The sequence below is a fragment of the Centropristis striata genome, chromosome 3 (genome assembly GCF_030273125.1).
Source record: "Centropristis striata isolate RG_2023a ecotype Rhode Island chromosome 3, C.striata_1.0, whole genome shotgun sequence".
Taxonomy (NCBI): Eukaryota; Metazoa; Chordata; class Actinopteri; order Perciformes; family Serranidae; genus Centropristis; species Centropristis striata.
The window spans coordinates 10,010,986-10,037,232 of NC_081519.1; the positions used below are offsets into that span (position 1 = coordinate 10,010,986).

Genomic DNA, 26,247 nt, shown 5'->3' on the forward strand with positions numbered 1-26,247 from the left:
AAACAAGGCCCAGCTGAGTCGGTACATACTGTGTGATACAAGGGGAAATACTATTTTAAGACATTGTAAGATACAAACTGCACAATCATTTTAATTATCAAGTAAGACATCTGCAGACATATTTCTTAGGTTTGCATAATGCTCTAAACCTCATTAAATTCTCCAGCTGCCTTCTTTCTGGAATTGACAGTAGGACTAAGAAGTTAAGTAACTGAAAGCAGCTCTTTCCAGGCTCAGTGAAAGAGCGTCACAGAAAAAAACAGGAGACTCTGTGAATACACGAATGGAAGAAATGAAACAGAGTTTTCCTTTCATATTTCCTTTCTATGAATGAAGATTTGCCAGAGAAGCCATCTACATAGCTTAAAGAAGTCCGGCCTGACTTCTCGTACAAATGACGATGCTGATTAAAGGATTCAGGATATGTAATGAAAACCGTGAGATATGTAATGAAAACCTGAGATATATGTAATGACGGATAACAGGTCACAACCATGGTTTAGACTACTGCAGCCAAGTGTGATTCACTCTCACAGATATCAGTCTGTCTCACCTGTAGGTCACGGTTGTGATTCTCACAGAGCAGCTGGAGGAAGCGAAGGATGGGCTGCATGATAACGATTACAAAACTCATTTCTCCCTCGTCCTGGTTCTTGTCCCCAGCGCTGGGCTGGCCATCAGCTGAGTTGAAGTGGTCCTCAGGGTCTGCTTCACGCCGGTAAGAGTTAAAAGCCTTCTTGGTGGCAGATGAGGCCTCTAAAAGCTGCTCTCTCACATCCTCCGTCATGACCACCGCAGAGTCTCTGGCTAAACAGAGACAGACACCAAGAAATGACTAAAGATGCAGTCAAAACCACAGAAATTTCTTTCTACTCTGGATTTGCAAACAACTGTAGATCATCTTTAGATGGTAACAACCTGACATCACTTCATCACACATCACAGTATGTGACCTCTGACCTTTTTTGCGAACAGGGACGTCTTTGTCCTGGCTGTCATCATCTCTCCTCCTGTTTCCCAGGTCGCTGGTATTTACTGTCACCGTGGCTTTGATCTCCAGCTGGGCCACCTTCATACGGTCGTAGAAGACCCGGAAGAACTTTTCTGATTTCTTGTCTTCCGTCAGACGGCAGAAGAACGAACGCTGGATACAGATAAGAGAGGAAAAAGGAAGATAATGGATCTTATTTTCTGCTAAATGCAATTTTGCTAACAGCCTGCTGACAGGACAAAACAACTAAATTCAAATTGGTACTTTGGAATGTCTGGGAAATTATTTTAAAAAATATATTTTTTTACAATTTCTTGACAAATCCAGCCAAAACTGATTAATCGATTATGAAAATAATCATTAGTTCAGCCCCCATATAATTAACCACATGCATCACATAGTCAACACTTTCTTTCAAGCTTGTATTATGCAACTGAGAAGTTATTTAGAGTGCAGTGAGCAAAGGTCAGAACCAGCGAACGTGATGTTGGAACAGGCAACACAGACTTAAAATTCTTTGTCTGTCTGTGAACACATCTCCCTCTACATTTTAACAAATAAACCATCAGGCGTTCACAAAACATTACATAACTACATCCAAGCAAGTCTGGATTTCCTGCTAAGGGAGCGTCTAAACGCTGCACTTATTCCTGCGGAATGGGGTCAGGCAAAATTGGAACACTGTCGAGCCTGCGAGCGCAATGATACACCGTGTCCCAACCCACAGGGCTGTTGTTTTCATTATGTAAGAGCTGTTATCTGCTGCAGCCTATGGAAAGGCTTCGACCAGCAGAAGCAGCCTCACCACACTAACAGGGTGAAAAATGACACGAGAGGTAGAAGCCTAGCCTACTTACACAGATAGAGAAACAGAGAATGTGGGGAGCGGGAAGAAAAAGAGCTGAAGGGGAAAGACAGACACCGAAGAGGGAATAGGGGAGTTAAATAGAAAAAAAGCAGCTGATCGAGAGAGGGGAAACGAGAGCAAGAGATAGGGAGGGAATGTTATCAGACAGTATCTAGGCCAGTTCTCAAAGCTGTTACATAACCTTCTGTCTTTCCAGGTTAGATGTAAAACTGGGCTACTGGAGGAAACAAATATATGATAGTCACAAGGAAACGGTTAAGCAGAACGGACAAAACGAGCATTGTTCCCGCTGTTTCAAGGACACGGTGAGGGTGTTAGAAGTGCGTTTAATGCATATAAACCTCTTACTGCATACGAAATTGATAAATAGTGACCAACCAATTAGGTAGCCAAACAACAGGGTGTATGCAGCTTATTAAGAGAACACAGAGCAGAGCTAACACGGTTCTGCAGCCAAGTTTCTTCCAAAGAAACAATGACATAACTGTGTGCTTGTGCCCTGAAGCGGATTCCAGAGCCTTAACTGTGCCCCACCCCGGCCCTCCACCACTGAGCAGCAGCCCTCCTGCACGTACACACACTGCCAACACTCAGGGACGAGGAGATAGCACTGTGGGGAGAGGGGAGGGGGGGCTGCCGGGGAGCAAGGCCATCACGCAATAAACAACTTGATGACAGAGTGGAGAGCGCAGAGAGGAGGATTAGCTGCAACACTGGCAGGCCACTCACAGCTCACAACTCACAGCATGCCCAGGGAGGAGGGGGGGCAGTAATGGTCATTCCTGTCTGTCTCTGCTCACGTAACAGTGTCCTCCAACAGGCAGCCTGGGCCTGCTAGGGGGGTGAGAGAGGTTGAGGTATGAGGCCCAGGGCCAGGTTAACACATATCAACCCCGCCTCCCTCCCTTTACCATTATATAACTCACACAGACACACTTTTACAGTACAAGCACACGCAAGCTGGAGAGCTCATACGCTAATACACCCACTGACTTTTACTCTCGCAAAACTAGGTCAGCTGTCTCCGGCACAGGCACATGCCAATTTCGAGAGGACACACCCGCATCTCACACATGCAGTATTACAGTATTCTCCCGAAAACTCTGCGACTGCCAACTTATGTAATCGTTTTCCACTGACTATCGTTTTTATTAATGTCGCAGTCCTCATCTGTGGGATATCCCAGGGTTTGAGATACTGCAATCAGTCTAAGTGTGCAGTCAGGCTCACAGTGAGGGGCTGGCAGGAGTGGCACCGTGCCTGGCAGGGGTATTTGACATTATGGATCAGGGTTAGCTGAGCTATTATATTTCACTGCAGTAAAGGTGCGTTTTTGTGATTGATGGTGGCTGCAAGGTGAATGTATTGGTCATGTTAGAGTTATTAATTATCACGCCCAGCAGAGAAAGTTTTCACCTGCAGCGGAGTCATTTTTTAAAACAGCCTGTTTCTAAGAACTGAGCAGAGTTTATTGGATCGAGTGAGTCACTGAAACAAAGACAAAGCCTTGTGCACGAAGCCGGAACACCACAGTGAAGAAAAACACCGCAGCACACTTTCATTTTATGGTTTCTTTAGAATTGCATGTAAGGTTGCATCTTACAATGAATCAGAAACGAAAAAACCTAAACTTTCATATCTAACCACACGGCTGCCTCTGTAGTGTTTTGATGCTGGTCTTTACACACCCGGTTGACAAAATCTGTGCCGCCGTATCAAGACACCATCTGTGTTTTGATATCAGTGGAAAAGCGAGGATGAGAATGGCATGATGGAGAGGGTGACGTTATGGATGAAGTAACACATGGTGGTCAAGGAGAGAATGGAGTAATAGTAAGAAAGGAGGACGGAGGAGAGAGAGAAAGAGAGAGAGCATCTCAGGGGCCCCCTGCAGTGTTGGGTAAACACTGTGCCTGTCTGTATCCATGGAGACAAACCCTGAGTGGAATGAGACGGAGAGGAGTGGGGCGAGGTGGGGGCGGACAACACTGAAAAACAAGGTCATAGCGCTTTCCCTTCTCTCCTTCCGTTCCGCCACTTGGCATCAACAAAGGGATGTTATGTAACAGCTATTTATACTCGCGCTCCCTTTCCCTCTCACCCTCCCTCTCGTGTCAGGCAGCACCACATGCAAACCAAATGCAGCTCTGCTCTCCTCCAAGTCCTTTTCCTCCTTTCCTCAAACCTGCCACCTCTCTCGTTATTTCTCAACCCGAAAGAGAGTTTTTCTCCTGAATCGTTTTCTTTTTGCAAAATCGGTTAAATGCACCTGACTGCACTGCAAGATTTTTTTTCAGGGAAACAGAACACAGAACGGCATGTGGTTACACAACAGATGGCTGACGAGTGAAATGTCACAAGTCGCCATGTCACAACACAGTTTACAGCTGCTGGAGCAGCTCTCGTAGCCATCACAGAAGACCTGGCATGTGACAGACTTAAAGAGGCACAGCAAGGAGCCAGCAAGGCTAGAAAGCAGCAGAATGCACCGACTGTAAAATATACAAGACTTTCAAGAACATGCATGCACTAGCTTGGCATGACAGCAGAACGAGAGGGGACGTGAGTGATAGGTGTGCAATCTCCAGTTATTCTGCGTGGTTTATTTCTGTGCGCTATGTAGGCCATGAGTAAATAGTTAACTATGTTACATGAGAACACGTTGTCGACAGGTGCTCAGCCCGGCATGTCAGATGAAGACACTGAAAAAAATCCTTGGAGAGCTTTGTTGATAAGAGCAGAGGGCAAAAGTTGTCTTCAATGGGGTCACTTTAAAAATGCTTGATCTTAGTAGCTTTTAGGAAATTATCCAGTAATTCAAAAGAAAACAAATATTTGTACTATGTGGCACATTTTCTAGCACTGCATACAGAGTAGTCCCCCCTTTAAGAAACCTCCCTTTTCTGAACAAACTTAAGACGGTGAGAGAGGAGCTCCAGTTTCTCTTCAATCCCCTCTGTGTTCCCCCCGTCCCTCCACCCTCTCTCCCCACTGCCCCAGTTCCGGAGGCCCAGCATGACCCAGTTTGGGCCGGCAGGAGAGTGCGAGGGAGCGGGAGAGAGGCTGGAATGTTTTGAAGGCTGAGACATTCCTCATTGTTCATTCACACAGGCCTTATGTAACGCAGACGGATCACGTGACGTAGCTCTGCAGCAGCCGTGGGAAGCCAAAGCATTATCTCCACCACAGTGGCTTCCTCGCTCTAATCTGATTATGCAAGCCCCGTGCTTACACAACACACAGACGGACAGACTGACAGACAGACAGACGGACAGAAGATCAACAGACAGAGCAACAGACAAAGAGATGTTAAAAAGAGAGACAGATAGAGATAGAGGGTTTAGAGTGGCTCTGGGTAGAGCAAATAGGGAAAAAACCTTTATTTTGCATTTGTTATTGCACAGATTAGCTCAAAGTGAGAAAATCTGGATATTTTCTAATAAACTAATCTACCGACTACTGACATGATCAGCAGCTGGCCTGACCTCTTAGACAAATGATATGAGCTGGATATACAGAGAGGGGGATGAGAGCCACCTTGGTAATGTATATGTGCCGCTATGGTGGCCCACTGACCCACATACTGTAGATCCTCTGGAATAAAAACAACCCATGGAACATTGTGTTCTTTTCACTGATCATCCTACAGATGCAGTGCAGGATAAACTAAGCTTTTACTCAGATAAGAGCCCATGAACCTAAAACACTGTAGATCAGATACAGCAAGCGAAGTAGGTAAGTGTGTCATATGTATTATTTTACAATAATAAAGATTCAGACATGTTGTCCACGAGATCTGGGGGCGAACTGACCTGGATTGTGGTGTTTCCACCTTCCAGCAATGCAATAGCCAGGAGGATGCTTTCTTGGAAGACGCGGTCACTGGTGGTGTTCATGATGAGATCAATCACCAGGTCAGAGGCTCCCTCTTTGTCCAGGTGACACTGTACCTCGGCCAGGCTCATTTCCCCACGACTCAGGCCCCCAGGACCCCCTAAAGCTGCGAGACAGAGAGAGTGTGTCGGGCCAGATAGGAGTTAGATGTATAAGGCCTATGAGGTTAATATCTTCCAATGTCTCTTCAGGTCGTTCATTAAATCTATCCCAATATTATGTAGTTGCATGTGCAAAATTCCCTGTAGTTAAACATATGTTAAAATTGCAACGGCAAATTCAGGCATTTGCACCATTTAACAAAATCTAAAAAATAAATAGCCCCAAAAACTCCTACATAATAATCCTGACAGAGATACAAGATGTTTAATGAGTTAACAACACAACAGTTCAGTGAAGGGAAACATTCATTTTGGTCTTACTTCAGTTATACAGTAATTACACATTTTATAATGTATAATGAAATGTAATATTTAATAAATAAATGTGATAAAATGAGAATTGTATAATTCTTCTATAATTTTAGCCTGCCTCTTGAACGTTATAGATAGGAAGATAGGACTGCAACTAACAATTATTTTCATTATCAATTTATTTGGTGATTATTCTCTTGATTAACTGATTAATAGTTTTGTCAATAAAATGTCAGAAAGTCATGAAACATGCCCTCTGCAATGACTTAAAAATGTCCTAAATTCCCACATTTAAAAAGCATGAAACCAATAAATGTTTGGCTCTTTTTGCACAAAAAAAATAAAAAAATTGAAAGACTAATGAGCTAATTGATTAATCTAATAACTATAAAATAACTACATAAATCTGTAATGAAAAAAATCTAGAAATTAAGATTTTGGATTTTTTATAGATTCACACTAAATTGCACAAATTTGACAAAGTCTTGAGCTCAAAAACCTCAAAGGAGCAAAAAGATATGATGCCTGTTTCCTATCATACAGGACATGTATTTATCCATGTTAAAAGATAAAGGACAGATTATGTGGCACATGCAAAGTCCAAATTTTCTTAAAAAGGCCACCACTGCCACTAAGCAGTGTAATTCATTGTACATGACTTTCTGCACATTTCCCCCCTGAGGCCTCAGCTTCAGGGAACATAAGGAATTCTCAGCCTGGCTCTTGTTTCTGCAACAGGTGCAAAGCCTGTTTCCACTGGAAGTAGCAGCCTGTCACCTAGCAACAGTGAAAAGTGGATCACACAGTGGGGAGGGGTCATACTTCCTGTTCCTGGAAGTTTGCCAACATCTTGGTGCACATGGGAGAGATGGTGAACTGGGAGCTGAGGTGATTTTCTCTGTGTCTTTGAGTTCAGCTACATCAACATTTGGCTCTACTGTATAATCTGCATAATATACATATGTTATGGTTTCACACTCGTGTTACATTGAATGTAAAAACACTGACAATCGTGCCCCAGCAGACGACAACCTGTTCTGGTTACTAGGTCAATATGGCAGCGCTGAATTTATATGAAAAACAGCTCATACCATTGGCACCGATATGTCTGTGCAGATAATTGTTACATCATACATTTTACATATCAGAAACAATAACTCAAATAGGAGTAGAAACACTGCAGGGATTTAGTATTCAGTATTTTGACTGCAGATAGTAACACAATGAGCACGTTATCAGGGAGTGATAAGACTGTTGTGCTCTGCGTGCTCAAAGGGCAGCACGCAGCACAACTCTGGAGGTGATAACCGGCTCAGGGCCAGACAGATAGAGTCCCATGCTTATATAACATTATTGAGAAAACCTTGCTTTATGGCTTCATGACTTCAGGGGAAGAAGACATTTCGGTAAACAAAGGGAAAAGGTTCATCTGGACTTTGCCCCCCTGATAGTAGTTGCAGTTATTACATGCAGCAAAGTCATGCTTCTCTTTAGCTTTTGGTTAATGCTTCACAGAAACAACAGCTCAATGTTGAAATCAGTGTTTATGTGGCCTTTTGTGCACTAACTGCACCACACTTATCACTTCCTGCTGTAAAGAATCACCAACAAACTTCTGCATTAAAACATCTGTCCCACCTGACTGGTTTTTGCCAGGTCCTACCGGACTGAGGGGGCCATTGCTAAATGACGTCAAGCTGTCCCTCCGCCCACTGCTTCGATGGAAGTTGCCATAGTAACGGTTCACCAGAATCTGTCTCAGCGCCTCGCCCTACGAGAGGGAAAGAAAGGGAAGGATGTAGTGACGTGATGTCAGCAACAGGGAGAGAGGAGATGTTGTATAACAGGCACAGCATGCATCATCACTGATATATTGTTCATTTTAGATGCACATAAACAAACCCAATGAGCTCAGGGAATGATCAGGACCATGCTCTGGTATCCATAGTGGAGGAGAAACCACAACTTTTTCGTTTTAAGTACTGAATTTAAAGAATGCTTACATTTTTATGTGTGAAAAACCTGAAGTTTATGTCACACACAACCCACACAGCCAACAGTGCTATCAGCAGCACCAGTGCCCCTGTGCAGTGAAAATGTGAGGTCCTGGTCTTCACTTAGACAGACCTGGGGCCAGCCCTCCCACACTGTGACTCATCCACCGTTGAGCAGTTTGCAGCACGACTTTGCCGTTGTTATGGCAACCGCAGCCCATAGCTACCTGACGGACCTCCCATGGGATGAAGTGAAGGAAATGAAAGAGAGGGGTTTTTTGTGTGTGTTTGTGCGTGATTATGTTAAAGTGATTTTGTCAACTGTGGGTGGTCCATGATAGACGACAGCAGCATTATGTAAGCTCCGCTGCCACAGTTATGCTCTGGAGGTCAAGATTAGTTTATGTAAGAGGTGTGAAGAACAGTGTCCTCATCAGGAGGCTAACAGTGAATTTCAAGCAATTTTTCCAGCACTTTTAAGTAGGGTCGTCACAATTTCAATTTTTGAATCAAAAATATATCAAAATGAGCCCTTAATTTTAATTATTGAAATCAAAAGCAGAATCAGCAAAATTGAAAATTTGACCATACAGTCTTTGTGTGGTACATTCCAGATACATATGGCAGTTACAGTATTGATACACTGATCATTTATACTAATTTATTTTTAGAATGTAAATTTGCTTATTGTACAGATATTTTTGGATAGTTTGTTTTTAATATTCTTATATACTTTTCAATATTTTATATGGTGTGCTTGGTGTTTGAATTTTTTAACACAGTAATTTCCAAATATGAGAAGAAATTGTACAAAATGTTAACTTTCTGTACTAGAAAATGTATTATCTTAAACTGGATAACAGATAAAGCTCCCTCTAGAACACAATGGCATAATGTTATAATAGAATAAATATCTCTTGACTATCTGACATGTATGCTGCGTGATAAAGATGACATCTTTCATAGAATATCGGACCCTTTTATGTTATACATTGGTATGAATATTTCAACCATATTTACACAAGGATTTACATAGGACTGGAACATGTGGGGTGCTTAACTGTCATTTATTTTTGTATCTATATAATTTCTGAATCATCTGTCGATATGTATTTTTCTCTGTGTCTGTGAGCCGAGTTGTAGTGTAGTATAGCCCAGTGTGGTTTTTTAAAATGTTTTATTTTATTTTTATATATTTTATTTTATTTGTTTGATTGTTCTTTGTGTTCGTTTGTTTTTCACTGTGTGCTGTGAAAACAAATAAACATATTGTTTAAAAAACCCCCGGTAATTTCCCAGTTTGGGATCAATAAAGTGCCTATCCATCTATTTATCCATCTAGATCTTTACAAATCAGTCCTCAACAGTCTCGCATTATCTTTCAGTGCTGAAAAAAAATTAATTCTGATTCGAATCATGGCCTAATATTAGTAAGTGTCATTGAATTGTAATTTTTTGAATGATTTTGAATTTTTGAATTTTTTGAATGAATGATTATGTATAAAAAGATGTAGAAGAAGCTTTTTTCAAGAAGTGTATTCAATTCAAGAATATTCCTAACCTTGATAACATAACAGTTCGAATTCGTCATTTTTTAAACATTTTGTACAGATTATAAAGGATGAAGCATTTACTTCCATGAAACCAGAAAACCTAATTCTGCCTGATATATAAATATATTTAGATTTGGTGAACTGACTATCCCCCTGGAACAGATGCAGAACACTGAGTAATATGATGAGGACTGCTGAACGGCTGTAGAACATACCTGCTTGCTCAAGAATGTTCTACTCCTGGTGATTATAATTATCTATTGATGAACTCCAATCGATTATGATATTCTGGAATATCAATATTAGAGCTTGCCTCTTAAATAAAAAACACCTACGGCTCTGTGAAGTCCCTGCATCACCATAAACAACATTGGAAAAAGGCGCAGAGGGATGTGAACGTTTTTTTTAATGACTTTCTTTTTCTTTCTTCAGTTCAACATCAGTTAGTGTGACTGGGTGGTTAGGTGTTACTTAAAGCAGTGAAGGGGAGTGGTCAGAAACACAAAAAGCAGGAAGAAGGTCACAAAAAGTCATTTTACATTCAAGATTTCTAAAACTTGATACCTCACTCTGAGTCTCTGAAGTGTTGAGAGAAGCTGCGGTGCTGCTGCAGGTACCTACCCTCTTCTGGTCCTCCAACAGCTTCTCAGGCTGGTTCTGATCCAGCTGCTGGGTGCAGTGAGGAGTGTGAGCACAGTGATCCAACAGATACAAACACAGGGTTAGTTTTCATGCAGGAAAATTGTCATTAGGCTGTTAAAGTGGCCATGCAAAGGTCTGCTTGGTGTGAGTGCCCATGCATTTACTGCTATGTTAGAAACAGAGGGAAGCAGCATTATGACCGTGGAGGGTTTGGAGAGCTGAGACAGCAGATGTAACAGTGCTGACTATCAATACCATTATTATAATGTTAAAACATCGCCAGTTTGATTTGATGTTTTCTTTATTTTCAAAATAAATTACCTTTATTTTTGTCTTCATTGTAGCTGATTTTTATTTTTCAAGTTGTTGTCTAAGAGCAAGTTAGACATTTTGGGAAAATAAACGTATTCACTCTCTAACCAATATGAGAAGATCAACAGCATTTTATGTCCCGTAAACTGCATGTAAAGATGGACGATGGATCTCCACTTCCTCCTGTCACTGCCCAAGCTGTCCCTGAACCTGATTTGTGCTACGCATGTGGAAGCTGTCATGTCGGCCATCTTTATATATATAGCCTGTGTTTCCTATGACAAATGTGAAGCTGGAGCTTCTGGATGCCACAGCTACAACAGTAGCATCCGGTTAGCTTAGCAGAAAGACTGGATATGGGGGGAAACAGCTAGCCTGGCTCTGCCCAAAGGTATAACAGCATTCCTAAAGCCTATTAATTAACACCGCTAGTTTCTTTAATCCTTACAAAAACTAAGTGTAAAAATGATAAATGTGGTTCTATTTGGGTACCGGGCACAGTGATTTCCATGAGTCTGTTAAAGTTGTGACAATGACAGAATTCTTTAAAATTTCATTTAAACTTAGCATATTAAAAATAATCCATACCACCAAGAAAAAGTAATTTATACACAAAATAGGATTTCTCTCTTGTAAACAAACAGCCTTTGCCTCCAGATCACATGTGCTATTCAAAAAATATCATGATTATAAAAAGTATACAAAATGTCTTGATACTTTCGACAACCTTCGTCACAGTGACGGTAAGACTCCAGGAAGGGATGAAAGTGAATAAGCCTTTTGCCCAAAATGTTGAACTGTTCTTTTAATATTTAAGGAAAACTGAGCAAAAACTGAAATCACACTGGAACAGTCATTTCAAGGCAGGAATGAGTAAACACCGTGGGAGAGGTTCTCACTCTGAGCCATGCACTAATCAAATGTAGACCACAGAGATCTGTTTTTCTCTGGATGGTTTTCTAATCACACCATTTTTCAGTATCAAAATTCACTGTCCCTGTGTACAGTATCCACCGAGGAGGAAAAGGAAACTGGTAAAAAAGGCAATGTTCCACATAAATTGTTATGTAAAAGGACACACTAGGAGGGGCAGGCGAAGGGAGAGGACTGGAGAGGGGCGATGGGGTTAGAGTTACATAATCACTCCAAAAGGAACCAGGTCACTAAACCAGTGACACAGAGCTGCTTACAGTGGCCATCTGTCACCAAAACACAGAGGGCAAGAGGCAGAGAAGTGAAAGACAGAGAGGGCCAAAGAGACAATAAAAACACAAGGATGTAACAAATGGTGACAGCTGAACTGGCCTCTCTCTGTCAGTCAGGGTCAAGGGCAAGATATATAGTACGTTTCCATATTCAGTATTTACATTTGGTGCGTGGTGTTGATTCTGTATGCACTAAATAAGATACCAGGGTTTATCTCTATATTGTTTTGACTCGTGTGTTCACTTCAAAGTAAGGAACTTGAGTCATTCAGACATTCAGACGCAAGACACATATCTGATGATTTCTGAAAAACTTAATCAAATTTCCCTTGGAATTTAGTTTTGGTACTTAACCTGACATGTAAACTTCCCCTGGACCAAATAAAACAACTGATGCCACTTGTTGTTCGGAGGGACTGTTGCAAAGAAAGGTAGCATATGCCTCAACAAAATTAGAGTTCAAAAATACCCCTCACTAAAACAAGTGACAACCATGCATGACAGAAAAAAGATATTTCGACATTGAGGAATAGGTTGGCATTTAAATGCAACACGCTGTTAGGAGGGCTGGGAGATACAAATGCCACTTACAGATTCCTTAACAATAAATCAGCAAGCAGCAACCTCAGAGCCTGAGAAGTAAAGCCAGAGCTGAAGTGTTTCAGTTGTAGAACTTTGACCCTTTCACAGTGTGTTTTCACCTCATGATGGTTGTGTAAAAATGCGTTGTTTAGTGTTTGGCTGGACTAAAATACACTCTAAGAAGCTCCTTGTCTTGAATAACAGATGCCCTTTGCTAACCAAGTTAGTGCTAGTTGAAAATGTTTTTCTAAGACGTTTTTTTAAATGTTTTTAGGCTTAACATTTGTGATCAATAATATTGCAGATATGTGGCCGTGTCTTAAAGAGGTAAAAGGTAAGTAGAAGAAGAGAGAGAGGGATGGAGTTTGTTTGTTGATGAGTGGGTGGGTGTAGGGAGGGTATAGCATATGAGACAGAGCGAGATTGTGAAAGTGACAGACTAAAGAGACACAGTGTGAAAGAAGAAAGGGAAAACACAGAATGCACTCACATAAACCCTTTGAAATATACAAAATTGAAATGACATTTCAGCACATATTATTTAAGGCTAAAATAAAGTTGACTGTGGATGTTGTTATTCAAAGTTTTATCACTATTTCAATGTTTCCAGTTGCAGACGAGCACAACTCAAAAGTTTATGACATGTACTCAGCTCACTTGCCTTCAAGTCCCAATTTGAGACATGACTTGGATTTTTTTTTTTCTATCAAGATGTCAAACTCAGTTTTGACAAGCGCACGAACGTATCTGATCTTGCCTACAGACGCAGCAGTGGGGCAGAGTTCAGCAGCAGGGCAGGGCCACACACTGCAGGAGCAACATCTTAAGCCTCGGCCTCACTGTCACCACATCAAACCCCAAAAGCAATATGCTGATCAGAGTAGATGTGTGCAGCTAATCGTCCCCAGTCTGACCATAAACACCACAGGGTAACCCCTCACAGCTGCCACATCCGCCCCTACCACAGTGAATTCCACCAAACTGGAAACTCCCCGGGGCAAACCCCTGATCAGTCTTACACTTCTCAGTTTGACAATATGCACACACACACACAAGCACAAAGAGTGCATTCTACTTTATGTTTCAGTGTTTTTCTGAAAGTGCGTAAATAAATATGTCTTTGCGTCTTTGCAGGCTGAGACTGAGTCATGTTTAAACCAGAGGTGAATAACATGGAGGCTGGGGTTTACCACTCTGCTGCTTGTTATGTGCAGACTAAATTAAAAGACCATAGTCTCGTCATTTTTATTGCCAGTGACCTACATTCTACACCAGCAATGTAAGATGAATTTCCGTCTTGACCAGAGTGGATAAAGTACTGCTGTGAGTGTGGGAGAAAATGTGTCGAGTGGATAAAAAAGCAAGCCAGATGCCGTCTTTAAAAAAAATAAAAAAAAAGTTGAAGAGAAGATTTTTCTTCTAAATCCATCCACCGACAAGCTTGCCAAGGGACGAGGCAGGGAGGTGAAAGGGATGAAACATGACTTACTTTCAACATGGAGGGGTTGCATAAGTGCTTTGACTAGACCACACACACATGGGGCCAGGTGAATAGGGGAGCCTGAGAGTAAAAGCCCAACACACTCTCCTCTTACATTACTGACAGCAAAGAATTTAGCTGATAATCACCTCTCTGACATTTGGTGCATTTGGGAGATCCAAAATGCATCTCATGCCATCTCTAGTTTGCAGAATACCGTGCCAGTCTAAAAACCTATTCCATGTGACCTATATAGGACATATTTCCTGTTAAACAAGCTCACACATTCACCCTGCTTCTCTTCAATCATATACTATGCTATTACTCAAAGAGCGACAGTGGAGACAAGTGCCGACTACGCACTTTCATATCACACCTACACAAACACTCACAGCCAGCTCCATTAAGTTTACACAGCGTGGGTGTGTGTTTGCATCCATATGAGAAAGGGTGTGAGTGGAAGTGGGGAGTATTTGTTGAGGGATGGTGTCATAATGATTTCGCGGGGCCAAAAGCAGCAGGGTGAGGTAGTTGTGACGGGCCAGATTGCATGTGCACACACAGGCACAGACACTGGGCTTGCAGATGTGCTCAGCTGATGAGTCTTGACGGATTCTGCACCTAAATTACACTGCAAAAAAAGCCAACTTGTATTTTTTGCCTAAAACAGTGATTTAAGTTGGTGAAAATTATTGACATTTAGGGCAATAATGTAAATTAGCAAAGGATACCACTAACAAAGGAAGCCAGTTGTCTGCTCAAAAACAAGTTTGTGAGTTGTTGTTACTTATATCTTTAAGTTGGGGTTCACAACAAGGGACAATAGTTCTGCTAACTCTTATTTCTTTGTTGTGAAATGCGGGAAATCTGTGAAATTCGGTCATTAGCGAAAGCTAGCGGCTAACTGATGCTAGCGGCGCTGCTTGTTACAGCTACGAGAGTAGCCATTAGCGTATCAATGCTAACTCAAAATTGTGGTCGCAACATTAGCTGACATTTCATAGCGGCGTTCAATCGTGCCAATTCAGCACATTTTAGAAGTAAGGATTAAAAGTTATTACAATGTAAAATTATAAATTCAAAAATCTGAATTCAGAGTTGAGCAGACTCAAAAACAAAACTTAAAATATTTAGTTTAATTGTCCAACTTAAAATTCTATCGAAGTTTGTTGCCTTGAAATTTTGAGTTCACCCAACTTTTATTTTTTTGCAGTGTACCCCCCTTATATTGCATTGTGTCACATGATTATATACAGACTTGTCATTGGACAAAATCAGCACACATATTCCCCAGCAGTCATCCCTCCGCATCCAACAAGTCCTCCAAACCAGACAACCTCACATTTCGTTTGTTCCTACAAGCAAATACCACCCACAGGAGTGTTTCCAAAAATAGCACCCTGACTTGTTGCAGGAGATCAACACGTCCTCATACGTAAATGTAAAAGAGATGTAAAATGTGACGTAAATTGTTTAATTTTGTTTAAAAAAGGGACATGAAAGCATTTCATTGTTTGAATCTGCTACTGTTCCATTCATTTCTTCCTTGTTTGTATGATAATCTTTCCCTTTTACATGTTCGAAATAAAAATGTTGAAATACCAAACAAGGGACATTAAAGCAGTTTGATCCATCCACAAACCCTCCCACCCTCCCTAAGCGGACTTTTTAAGCTTTATACTCCATTGCTCACTTCTCCTTTTGCTTTTAAACTCCTTAACGTCACTTCCACATTCACATCATTCAGAATTATGACAGCCACTATCAGACGGCGCTAACTACAAAAGTAAAAATGGCTCGTAATAAGCTGCTGTAGAAAACAACACAGGATATTTAAGTGGACAGTCTCAAAATATGAAATTATTAATTTGATTCAATAGTATTTTTTTGTCATTTACATATTTTATAGTTAATTATATAGTTAATAATAGTTCTGAGTATTTAACCACCATGTTTAATTTATCTTGAGGTCTTCTTTGAACACATTTCTGAGGTGGCGATCAGTATCACTCGCTCTCTGCCCAACACATTGTTGGACTGCCCACGTTCTCTATGGGCCCCCACCTAATGGGCCCCAGTACAACTGGCCCTGTCTGCACGGTCTATTTATACGCCTCTAGCCAAAAGAAAAGAGAGAGAGAAAGATAGAGATTGGCACATGTTGTGGGGAGACGAACAGGTTTCTACTTAACTGCCACTGTTACATCAGAGCTGCTTTTCATGTGTAGACGGACGGAGATACAACATTTAACAGGTGTGTGAAGGGATCATCTCTCTCTCTCTCTCTCTCTCTCTCTCTCACTCTGCCCCCCTCCTCCATCCCAATGATTGCAACTTGCATTTATACACACAGGTGCACGCACACACACATAACGGCAGTGTGGGTAAACAGCTCCTCCACACTTTTATTGGCAATTACTGCTGAAGGTCACACATCAGCAGAGGGTTTGAGTTCCAGGAAAAAAAAAAAGAAAAAGCCTGGTTCTTATGTAACCTCAGCCCAGAGCTGGCAGGGGCCCAGGAATCGTGCAGCTCTCAGGCAAGGAAATCTAGGACACAGCCTCAATGACTGCCACAGCCCTGCACATTCATTAATACACACACAACGCGGCACACACACAGTCACAGCTCCCCCTATTGCCGCCTGAAGGAGTTACAGGGGAAACACCCTTTAAAAGCTGAACATTGACAGACAATAAACACCTTGATAAAGAGAAAAAGAGAGGGGAGGAAGTGATGAGGCTTTTGTGGCTTTGATTTATTTTCCTTTCTTTTTTTTTTTTTTTTTTTTTTTCTTTTAAATCAGACACAAGTTTTCTCTGAAATACTGGGAACATATATGGATTGTCCAACCAATATATAATTGAGAGTTAACGATTAGTCAAAAGTTTTATTTTCCCATTTTTGTCATGTCATTGTGCCTCTTAATTTTCTAGATTTGTATTTTTTTTAATTTCTAGCTTCATGACTTCTCTTTTCATATCTGTTATTTGCAAAATAAAATCTGACATTAACTGTGATTAACTTTGAAGTAGACAGTAAATATTAGAGATGCACTGATACTGACAAATAGCTCGATCTGTTATCTGTGACAATGGGGCCAGTCTATTCAGTTTAATTAAAATGTATGTTTATAAAATATATACATTATTTACCAGAATTGTATTTTGTTCTATTTTCACACTAATAAGTTTACATTTGAACTATAATTCCTGTTAATTTTGATTCTGGTACAAAATTTATTATTTTAAGATTTAATAACAATACAGCCAGTGAATATCTACGTATGAATTTGTTTTACAAAGTTAGGAAAGCAAGGTCACAATAACCATCATTATTGAAAAAATGATTACACTTCATAGACATTTTACTTTAAACAATTAAATAATAACTGATAATGTTTACTAATGATTAGTAATGCTATAATTTATGCTATTTAATAGTTATATTAATACACACATTACAACATTGTAAATACAGTATTCTATTATATTCTATTCTATAATATTTGTGTTTATTATTAAATGTAGTCTTTAAAGAAACATCTATAAACATTTCATAAATACATGGAGCAGATTTGCAACACTTTAATTGTTAATAATAGGTTGTCACATTATTTTGATGGCTATCACTTAATGATTAATAACTGTTTTTTAAAGCATTAAGTTGCATTATTTAGGCCCCATTAAATCTTTTATTGGTGCTTTATAAAAAAAAGTGATGACATATATTTAAAAAATGCTCAAAGTCGCCTCACAAAGTAATTATTAAACTATTTAACAAGGCTTTATTATCATCAGTTACAACTCAATAATAGCAATGAAAATTATGTTTATAGGTGAAAATAATTTGGTTATCAAGTATAATTTTTAAAATGTTAAAATAAGCGCATAACTTAAAGCACTAGTAATAATTCATAAACAAAAATATTTTATTGTTAAAATTAAAATAATGTAAGTAACTAATAACTAAAACTAATAATTTACCATTAATTAATGATGGTGTTAGTGAAAGCAAAATTAAAGTTAAGCCGGATGTTGCCTTACATATAAAACAATGGTCCCAGTCACTTTCACAAAATGAGTCATAACATTTATTAATAAAAAGATGATATCGGCTGATACCCAAGCTTCAGGTATCAATATCTTTATTGGGCCTGGAGTCATGTCAGTGCTTCCCTAGTAAATACGTCCCAGAATGACTTTTACCTGATATGATGCTTACATAGGCAGAAAGTAGGACATGTAAATGCAGCGCTGGCAGTTTGCCCAGTCAGCAACTGACTCACCTTGAAACTTAGAATAACACAACTTTGTTGAGCAACACGCAGTCAGCCACAGCACTCATCTCCCTATCTCTTTCTCACCGTTTTCAGTTGATCTGCACACCGGTTGGTTAACTGCAGGAATCAGCCTACCACTATGAGTTAACACCAGCTGTGCCTAGAGCCTCCGCTACCTACAACACACAGCCACAGCAGCTGCTACAGGACAGTCACAGAACTACAACTAGTGTTACACAGACATAGCAGACAGCAGCTCGGGGGAAACAAGGGCACGAGTAGAAGAAAAAGAGAAACAACCTTAGGCAAATCCATTTCATCATCAAAGGCCCTGAGCTGAAAGAGAACAGAGGGTTTAAGGGATTAGATAACAACACAGGAAGGAGGAAGCTAAAGCAGAGGTCAATGATAAGGCATGATATGCAAGTTAGGTGAGTTTAGACTGTGGAGATACTTATCAATATCAGCAGCACAGAAGAAACTGTATTTATGAATGGGTTTGAGACACAGGGAGCAGAATTAGTGTCATACAGTGGTGAGTGTGGCTGAAAGCATGTCTGAGAAGTGTCCTGTCTTATTGACTGCAGAAGTGACTGTGACAGCAGCCTGTTCCCTTCAAAATAAGGGTACTCTTGGCAGTAATGGACAAAAGTAAGCGTGATGCAGCGATGCTACAACTACACCTACATACATACTGGGGTTGGGTGATTAATCAATGTTGGCTTCCAACAATTATTAAGCTAATAGATGTGTTGTACCATATCATATTTTACAGTAACTCTTTTGTTTTGTCTTGTGTTATAAATCAGGCACGCCTTTCTTTTACAGCTGTGTCCTTTCGCCCGTTTCCACCGAGTTTCTGTGTGTGTCATATGTTGAGTATGTTGAATATAGTTAATCAAAATGTTGAATTTTTTAAAGTAGTTTTCAGTAGGTTATGGCAGTGCACAACATATTTAATCTAATTTATTTTTCTCTAATTTATTTATTATTTTTCATATATTAAATATATATTTTTTAGTTTCCAGTAGGTTGTTTTAAACCAAATTAATTGTTATCAAATTTGTTGTTATCTATTATTTTATACATTGATTTATGTTTCGTAGTTTTGAGTTGGCTGTAGAAGTTTTAATTTATTACTTTAATTGCTTTATTATTTCATTAATATAAATTAACATATTTAAGTAGTCATTTAATTTATAGAATTCTTTTACATTATTTTTTTTTTTGTTTTCAGTTGAATGAGAAGCTAAAGTTTTAAAAAAAATCAACAAATGCATGATGTTTCCATAGTAATCGTGAAAAAATCGCACTCTTAAAATTGACCAAAAAAAATTGTGATTATGATATTTGTCATAATAGAGCAGCCATAATGGAAACATCATTTAATGACATGATGTTGTACATGTTTCATATTGCATATTTACACCTCATTCAATATTCAATAATTTTTCTTTATTTATTGTTTTCTCTGACAAAAACTTTTTTTGGGGGGGGGGGGACGACATACCAAACAATGCACAGTCATACCATGGTCACCCCACCGTGTCTGTGCTTGTGCTTTTCCTACCTTCTCTCCAAACCCTCGGTCTTTTGTCATCATTTCTCGGAGTGTTTGCAGAACTTTGATGCACAGTCGCTCCTCATTTTCCTCCAGCAGCTGTTTGGTATGTTTGATCAGCCTGCACAAGAACAGAAGTTCATAAGTCTCATTTATAATGAATGCACTTACTCATACGCCAAGAATAGACATATTTAGCTGAAGAAGATATTTTCAGTGCTTACTTGCATATAAAACCTCCACTCTCACACTTCTTGCGTGAGTCTGTGTTTTCAGGAAAGAGCAGCTCGGGCCGATGCAGCACATCGACCAGAACTGACAACTCAGCCTGCACCAGCGGGCGCAGACGGTCCTCGAGAGCTGACACAATGTCCTATGGTCCAGACAAAAAAAAAACAAGCATCTTTACAGCTTGAACGCATAGAATTAAACAAAAATGCTCAGAAATACTGTACCTGCAGCCTCTCAATGATGTTCCTGTAGTCCCGGGAAGCGGTCACCACAGAGTCTCTGCGGGCAGCATTACGAGCAGAAAGTCTCCAGCTCATCGCTGTCTTCTGGACAATGTTGTTGGATTTCACAAAGAGGTTGTTCACCTGGTTGTCCAGGTCCACAGGGATGGCTATTGCTCTGCCTTTGGCTGGCGGACACACACAGAGACACACACACAACACAAGCAGTGTATGGAGCAAGGTTATTATAGTTAACTAAAACTAACGAAATAATGAAAACTAGAATTGAAAAAACATTAGAGTTTTAAAAAAAACGATAACTAACTTAAACTGTATTGAATGGTTACAAAACTAACTAAAACTAACTAAAATTTGAGTGAAAATGTCCTTAGTTTTCGTTTTTGTCAACTTTTTTCATTCATAATTCAGTGTTTCTATTTGAACATGCAACACATGGTAAATATGTTTACTGAGACTGGGATGTTTCAAAACACCCGGAACTGTAAGAGTTAATAACCTTATTGGGGCTGAGATGGATAAACCAAAGGCAATAAAGGCAAAATTTATTATGACCTCTTTCAATCTGGCATCCAAAACATAGCCCATTACAAAAAAACTAAAACTAACACTAAAACTAATAAAAACTAATCTAAAACTAAGCATTTTCAAAAACTAAAAACTAAACTAAAACTAGAAAACTCACTGTAAAAACTAACTAAAACTAACTGAATTTGAAGACAAAAATTCACAACGAAAATAAAACTAAAACTAATGAAAAATCCAAAACTATTATAACCTTGGTATGGAAATAAATAAACTTTTGATCAAAACTTTCTTCTTAACAGTAAATGCAATGAAAAACATGACTTAACTGTTAAACCAACTGTACATGATGGACTGAGTTACACCTTAAAACTAAGGGTTTGCGAAAGCTTTGTTGCGAGTGTTGAAATGAAACGTGATCTTACCAACATCAGAGAGCACCTTGATACAGTTCTCAACAGAGCCCTTCTGGACCGGGACCAGCCAGTTACAATGGTAGACCCTGAAAACTGCCTGCAGCAGCTGCACAAAGACAGGCTGCCTGGTCTGAGGAGAGGAAGCAGAGAGGCAGCTGATTATTATATGATCTAACTGGACTATCTGCTGTAGTCTTTAAAGGAAAAGTTCACCCCACATTCAAAAATACTTGTTTATCCTCTCACCTGTTGCTCCATTCATGAATCTAAATTGTTTTGGTGTGAGTTGCCAAGTGATGAATAAATTGGCAGTAGAGATGTTTGCCTTGTCTTTAATATATCCAACTTAGATGGCACTCGGCTTGTGATGCTCAAAGCGGCAAAAAAATACATTTGAAAAGCTCAAAACAATAATGTTTCTGTCAAGAAATCATGACCAGGTTTTTCAAGACAATCACTAAACAGAATACATCAAATTTAGAATTCAGTATGTTAAACTAAAAAGTATAATCGCATAAGCATAAAATATGCTGCCTTTGTACATATTTCAATTGATTTAATTCAAGTTATCATATTCTGTTTCATTTACGTTTTAGACAGATTTTTGGAACTGTGGTTGTACATCATGAAAAAGCATGTTTTCTGGTAATTCAATAAATAAATTCAACATGAATAACCAAATGGTAGATACACTAATTTCTGTATACTTCTCAGCAAATTAAAAAAATTTGAAAAAAAAAATGAAAACTGTTTTAAATCCAGTACGCTTAACTATTTTTCTATGGTTGCTCCAGCTTAACTCCCACGTGCAAGGATCAGAACCTAAAGCTTCGTCAAAATGACAAATTATGCAGTTCAGCAGCTGGATTTTCAACTCTGCGGGAGAAACAATATATAAATCTCTTTATCGCCCAGCCCTATTCTTGCGTAACTGTAGCTCGAGTACCCAAGATTTCCGTAAAGCCACATTACTGTTGAGTTTTTCATTTTGGAGAAAAGTGCCATCTAGTTCTATTATATTTGACAGAAGACAGACATCTCTACAGCAGATGTTTCCGTCAACTTGCACCTTAAACCACAACCATCTAGATTGCTAAATAGCACAACAGGTAAGATGAAAAATATATATTTTTGATTTCGATGTGAACTGTCCCTTTAAGAGAGAGAAAGATATTCCTTGGCAACATGAAACATACCCATGTGTCAAATACAGCACCAACAATCTGGACCATTTGCCTTTTAATATCTCTCACACACACACACACACACACACACACGCACACAGACAGAGACACAGACAGAGACACAGACAGAGACACAGACAGAGACACACACAGACACACGCACACACACACGCACACACACACACACACATGCACACACACACACACACACGCACACACACACATTAATGCAGCTCAGCTGGTGTGACAGCGCCTGCAGTTAGACCAGCATGCTGACTCAGTGGTGGTTTGTTTCTTTTACAGGAGACCCATCAAAGCCCAAACCTAGCCCAGTCAAAAGCAGCTCACTCAGAATACACATAAATAAAAACACTTTCTCTTACACCCAACAAGTCTCTGAAACACCCAGTGCTGTGTTTTTCCCACTGAACAAATACCTGAAATATTTTCCCCAACAGAGAGGCCTGCAGCAGAGGATACAAGCAGTGAAGAGAAAGCAGCATGGACGCATCACAAAACAAACCTCCAAATACATTATTATACATTTCAGAGACAGATGTCATTCCTAGAGACACGTTAATAGCTTTAGAATGCAAACCTTGATCTCATAAAAACAATGTGATCACTATCAAGTGTGACATGATAGTCCAAAATGTTTCTGATTGCATCAGAGTTGACCGAAAGTTTTATTATCATTTGACTGATCACAAAGTTATTATTACTCTGAAAATCTATATTTTCAGAATAAAAGACTATTTCTGTGAATCTATGACAGTTTGCTGATGTGGTAAGAATCAGAATTTTGTATAAATCTACTGAGGAAATGATTAATCAGTCCAACAGGATGCCAAGAAACACAATCCCGAATAACTGGTCTTAACTTCGTCATGTCTGATAACCTCTACAGGACCGTGACTAACATTACTAATCAACACAAACGAACGGGAAGAGAAGGGAAACATTCATTCTCCTTCACCACTTGCTGTGATGTTAATCAGAAGAAGAAAACATTCTGAGAAACAAGGAAGAACCAATTTGTCCACTTAAGGAAGAATTTAAGATGAGAAACATTAAAGGATGGGTTGGTTCTAATCTAAAGGTCAGGCTTTTGAATAAGGGGTTTCATGGGAAGGTTGACGTTATTTAGTTAAAATGACACGGGGTACCCATTCTGTACTTACATCCTTTCTGATGGCCACCTAGAGCATGACACAAAGTGCACATTAATGGGCAGAAGCTCTTTACAAGTGGATATGAAGAGAGATTAACTTCTGAAACTGTCTATCACATACTACCTCACCTCACTTCACTTCCTTTGGGATAATCTAACAGTTTTGCTGTCGGGGTAAGAGTATATTTTGAGATAGATGACCTTTTAATGAGAGAGTGCACTGACATACTGTATGAGTCAGAGATTATGACAAGTCTATAGGAAGGTTCATAGCAACATACTGTACATTGAGTGCAACACTCATGTGCTGCTGGTACTCCCACAGCTGCTTTGGCTCAAACATGCTTTATAGCTACACACTACAGGTTAAAACTGTTGTATCAAGCAGTGGTCAATTTTGACATTTGGGCTATTTTGCTTTCATAAATGTCTTCTAAATGTCACATTTAGGTGTTTAATTTACTACACGTTGTCTGTACACATTTGTAGATTTTCCCTTACCCCACCAATCACTAGAAAATGTTTCATTTGCACATTTAAACACAGAATATCAGAAAACTTGTAAACAAAAAAATATTGTCTTAATGCAAATAATAAACTGGGGAAGTGTCATGGTGAAACATGGTATGGTAACCAAACTTTTCAGTGTCTGTCTGTCTGTCTGTCTGTCATATAAATAAATTACTATTATTATAATTATCTATATTTGGAAAGTTTTTACAGAGGACTTTGCTCTTACGTTAGTCACAGGCTGATTTATAGAACATTTTATTCCTAAAAACATTGCAAAAGTTGTTTTTGAATGACTGCTGACAGTATTTCATGATTTATGGAGTGATGAAAAAAGTTTAAAAAATGTATTCTAATATGTTAAGAAAATGAAACAATCATTTTGCACCTGGCTTCATCCAATCTTCAGATTTCTGCCCTGAAAATGTATTTTTGCATGGACATGAGCATATATTTAAAGAGATGGTGGCCATTTGCATATTTAAACACTTTAACAACTTCACTTTCGCAAAATTTAACTTAATAAAAGTAATTCATTTGATAACTTTCATGCTGACATTTATTAGTTAAAATGTAATAATGCAGTAATAATGAAACATTTCTATCCTCGACAGCGATACAAGTTGACAAGTTGACATCATTTTCACATTCACTCAAAATGATCAAGCTACTGTGTATGCTTTTAAACTTGACAGCCTTTCTTCTTGCAGTGTTTTATAACTCCTAAGACCGTTGGTGGTTACACACCTGCAGGCTGGTGCTCTGGTCAGAGAACGGCGAGCTGAAGAAAGTCGTCACGATGCTCATGACCGTCTCCGTCACATACCGCTCCAGAATGGTGTCTGCATGCTTACGGTCGCTCGTATTGTTGCACACCTGTAACCACCACAACATGAGAAAATTACTTATACTTATTTTTATCATTCCTTATTTTCTAAGTGAGTGGAATAATGTTGCCACAGAGTCCCAAAGTTTCTTACTCTGCAAATGTCAACCAGGAAGTTCTCAAAGAGTTTCCACATGTGATTAGAGGTGTAGATCTCCTTCATTTCCACCTCAGTGTCCACATAGCAGTGGTTAAGGAAGTTGATGTAGGCGATCTTTACCTGAAAGATCAGGATTAGAGTTAATTAGAGAGTAGGTAAAAATAAAATAATAATAGTAGTAGAAAAATCATCAAACAGTCCAACATTGATGCCCAAAACTGCTGAATACATTTGTTTTCATTGGTCACAGTTTAGATTTATTTTTAAATGGGGTTGTATGAGGTACTTATCATGCTTGCATCTCCAAACTTGGGGCAGGCCTACTGGCATATACAGTACTGTAGGTAAAAGAGGTGGAGGAAAAAATAGATACAGCATGGTATCGCGATATTTTGAGTGGCAATATTATATCCCTGGCCACCAAGTATCGATATTTATGGTGGGCTGTCAGTATTGTCGCCTTTTTTTCCGGAGGCCGTAGTCGGCTTACTTTTAGAAATATACACAGGAAGCTACAAGATCTAAAAAATCTTTAGACACCATATACGTTATTTTACGGACACAGCCGTATCGAAGCTATACAGAGCAGTGAAGCATAAATTTGAGGAAAGTTTGAGAAAATGCGGCAATTGTTGTCGTCCATACATGTTTGATATCAGTTAAGTTCAGTCTGACTGAATACTTTGTTGATCAGGCGCTACACGGTGGTGTAGAGGTTAGCACTCTTGCCTCTTGGTCGCTGGTTCGACTCCGGCCTGCAGCACTTCTATGTGGAGTTTGCATGTTCTTCCTGTGTCAGCGTGGTTTCTCACCAGGTACTCTGGCTTCCTCCCACAGTCCAAAAACATGCACTTAAGTTTAATTGGTGACTCTAAATTGTCCGTAGGTGTGAATGAGAGCATGAATGGTTGTCTGTCTCTATGCATCAGCCCTGTAATAGTCTGGTGACCTGTCCAGGGTGTACCCCGCCTCTCGTCCAATGTCCCCTGCGACCCGAGTGCGGATAAGCAGTTAAGGATAATGAATGAACGAATGAGTCATATTTTTTGGACAGTCTGTGGGTTTGACTTTCTCGTTGTGGAGAAATAAAAAGACTGAAGTGAGATGAATAGACTGAGAATTTTCTCTTATTTGACAAAACACTTCTTGATTGAATTTAATTTTGTGGACACAAAATGCAGTTAAACAGTATATATTGTATTATATTA

The 26,247-nt window shown here is 39.4% G+C and overlaps 1 protein-coding gene across 2 annotated transcripts in view; it reads right to left on the reverse strand.

The window, feature by feature from the left end:
* LOC131962550 (inositol 1,4,5-trisphosphate receptor type 1) overlaps positions 1-26,247 on the reverse strand; it is a 97,011-nt gene that overhangs the window by 28,733 nt on the left and 42,031 nt on the right. The window contains exons 33-45 of one of the 2 annotated variants that reach the window (XM_059327511.1): positions 25,034-25,159; positions 24,801-24,929; positions 22,810-22,836; positions 21,198-21,318; positions 20,233-20,417; positions 20,002-20,150; positions 19,787-19,898; positions 18,517-18,552; positions 10,335-10,382; positions 7,805-7,937; positions 5,672-5,859; positions 961-1,144; positions 554-807 (exon numbers count right to left, since the gene is read on the reverse strand). In XM_059327511.1, the coding sequence (XP_059183494.1) occupies positions 554-807; positions 961-1,144; positions 5,672-5,859; positions 7,805-7,937; positions 10,335-10,382; positions 18,517-18,552; positions 19,787-19,898; positions 20,002-20,150; positions 20,233-20,417; positions 21,198-21,318; positions 22,810-22,836; positions 24,801-24,929; positions 25,034-25,159 (1,692 nt within the window). The remainder of the gene's footprint in view (positions 1-553; positions 808-960; positions 1,145-5,671; positions 5,860-7,804; positions 7,938-10,334; positions 10,383-18,516; positions 18,553-19,786; positions 19,899-20,001; positions 20,151-20,232; positions 20,418-21,197; positions 21,319-22,809; positions 22,837-24,800; positions 24,930-25,033; positions 25,160-26,247) is intronic. The other variant, XM_059327510.1, reaches the window with a different exon arrangement.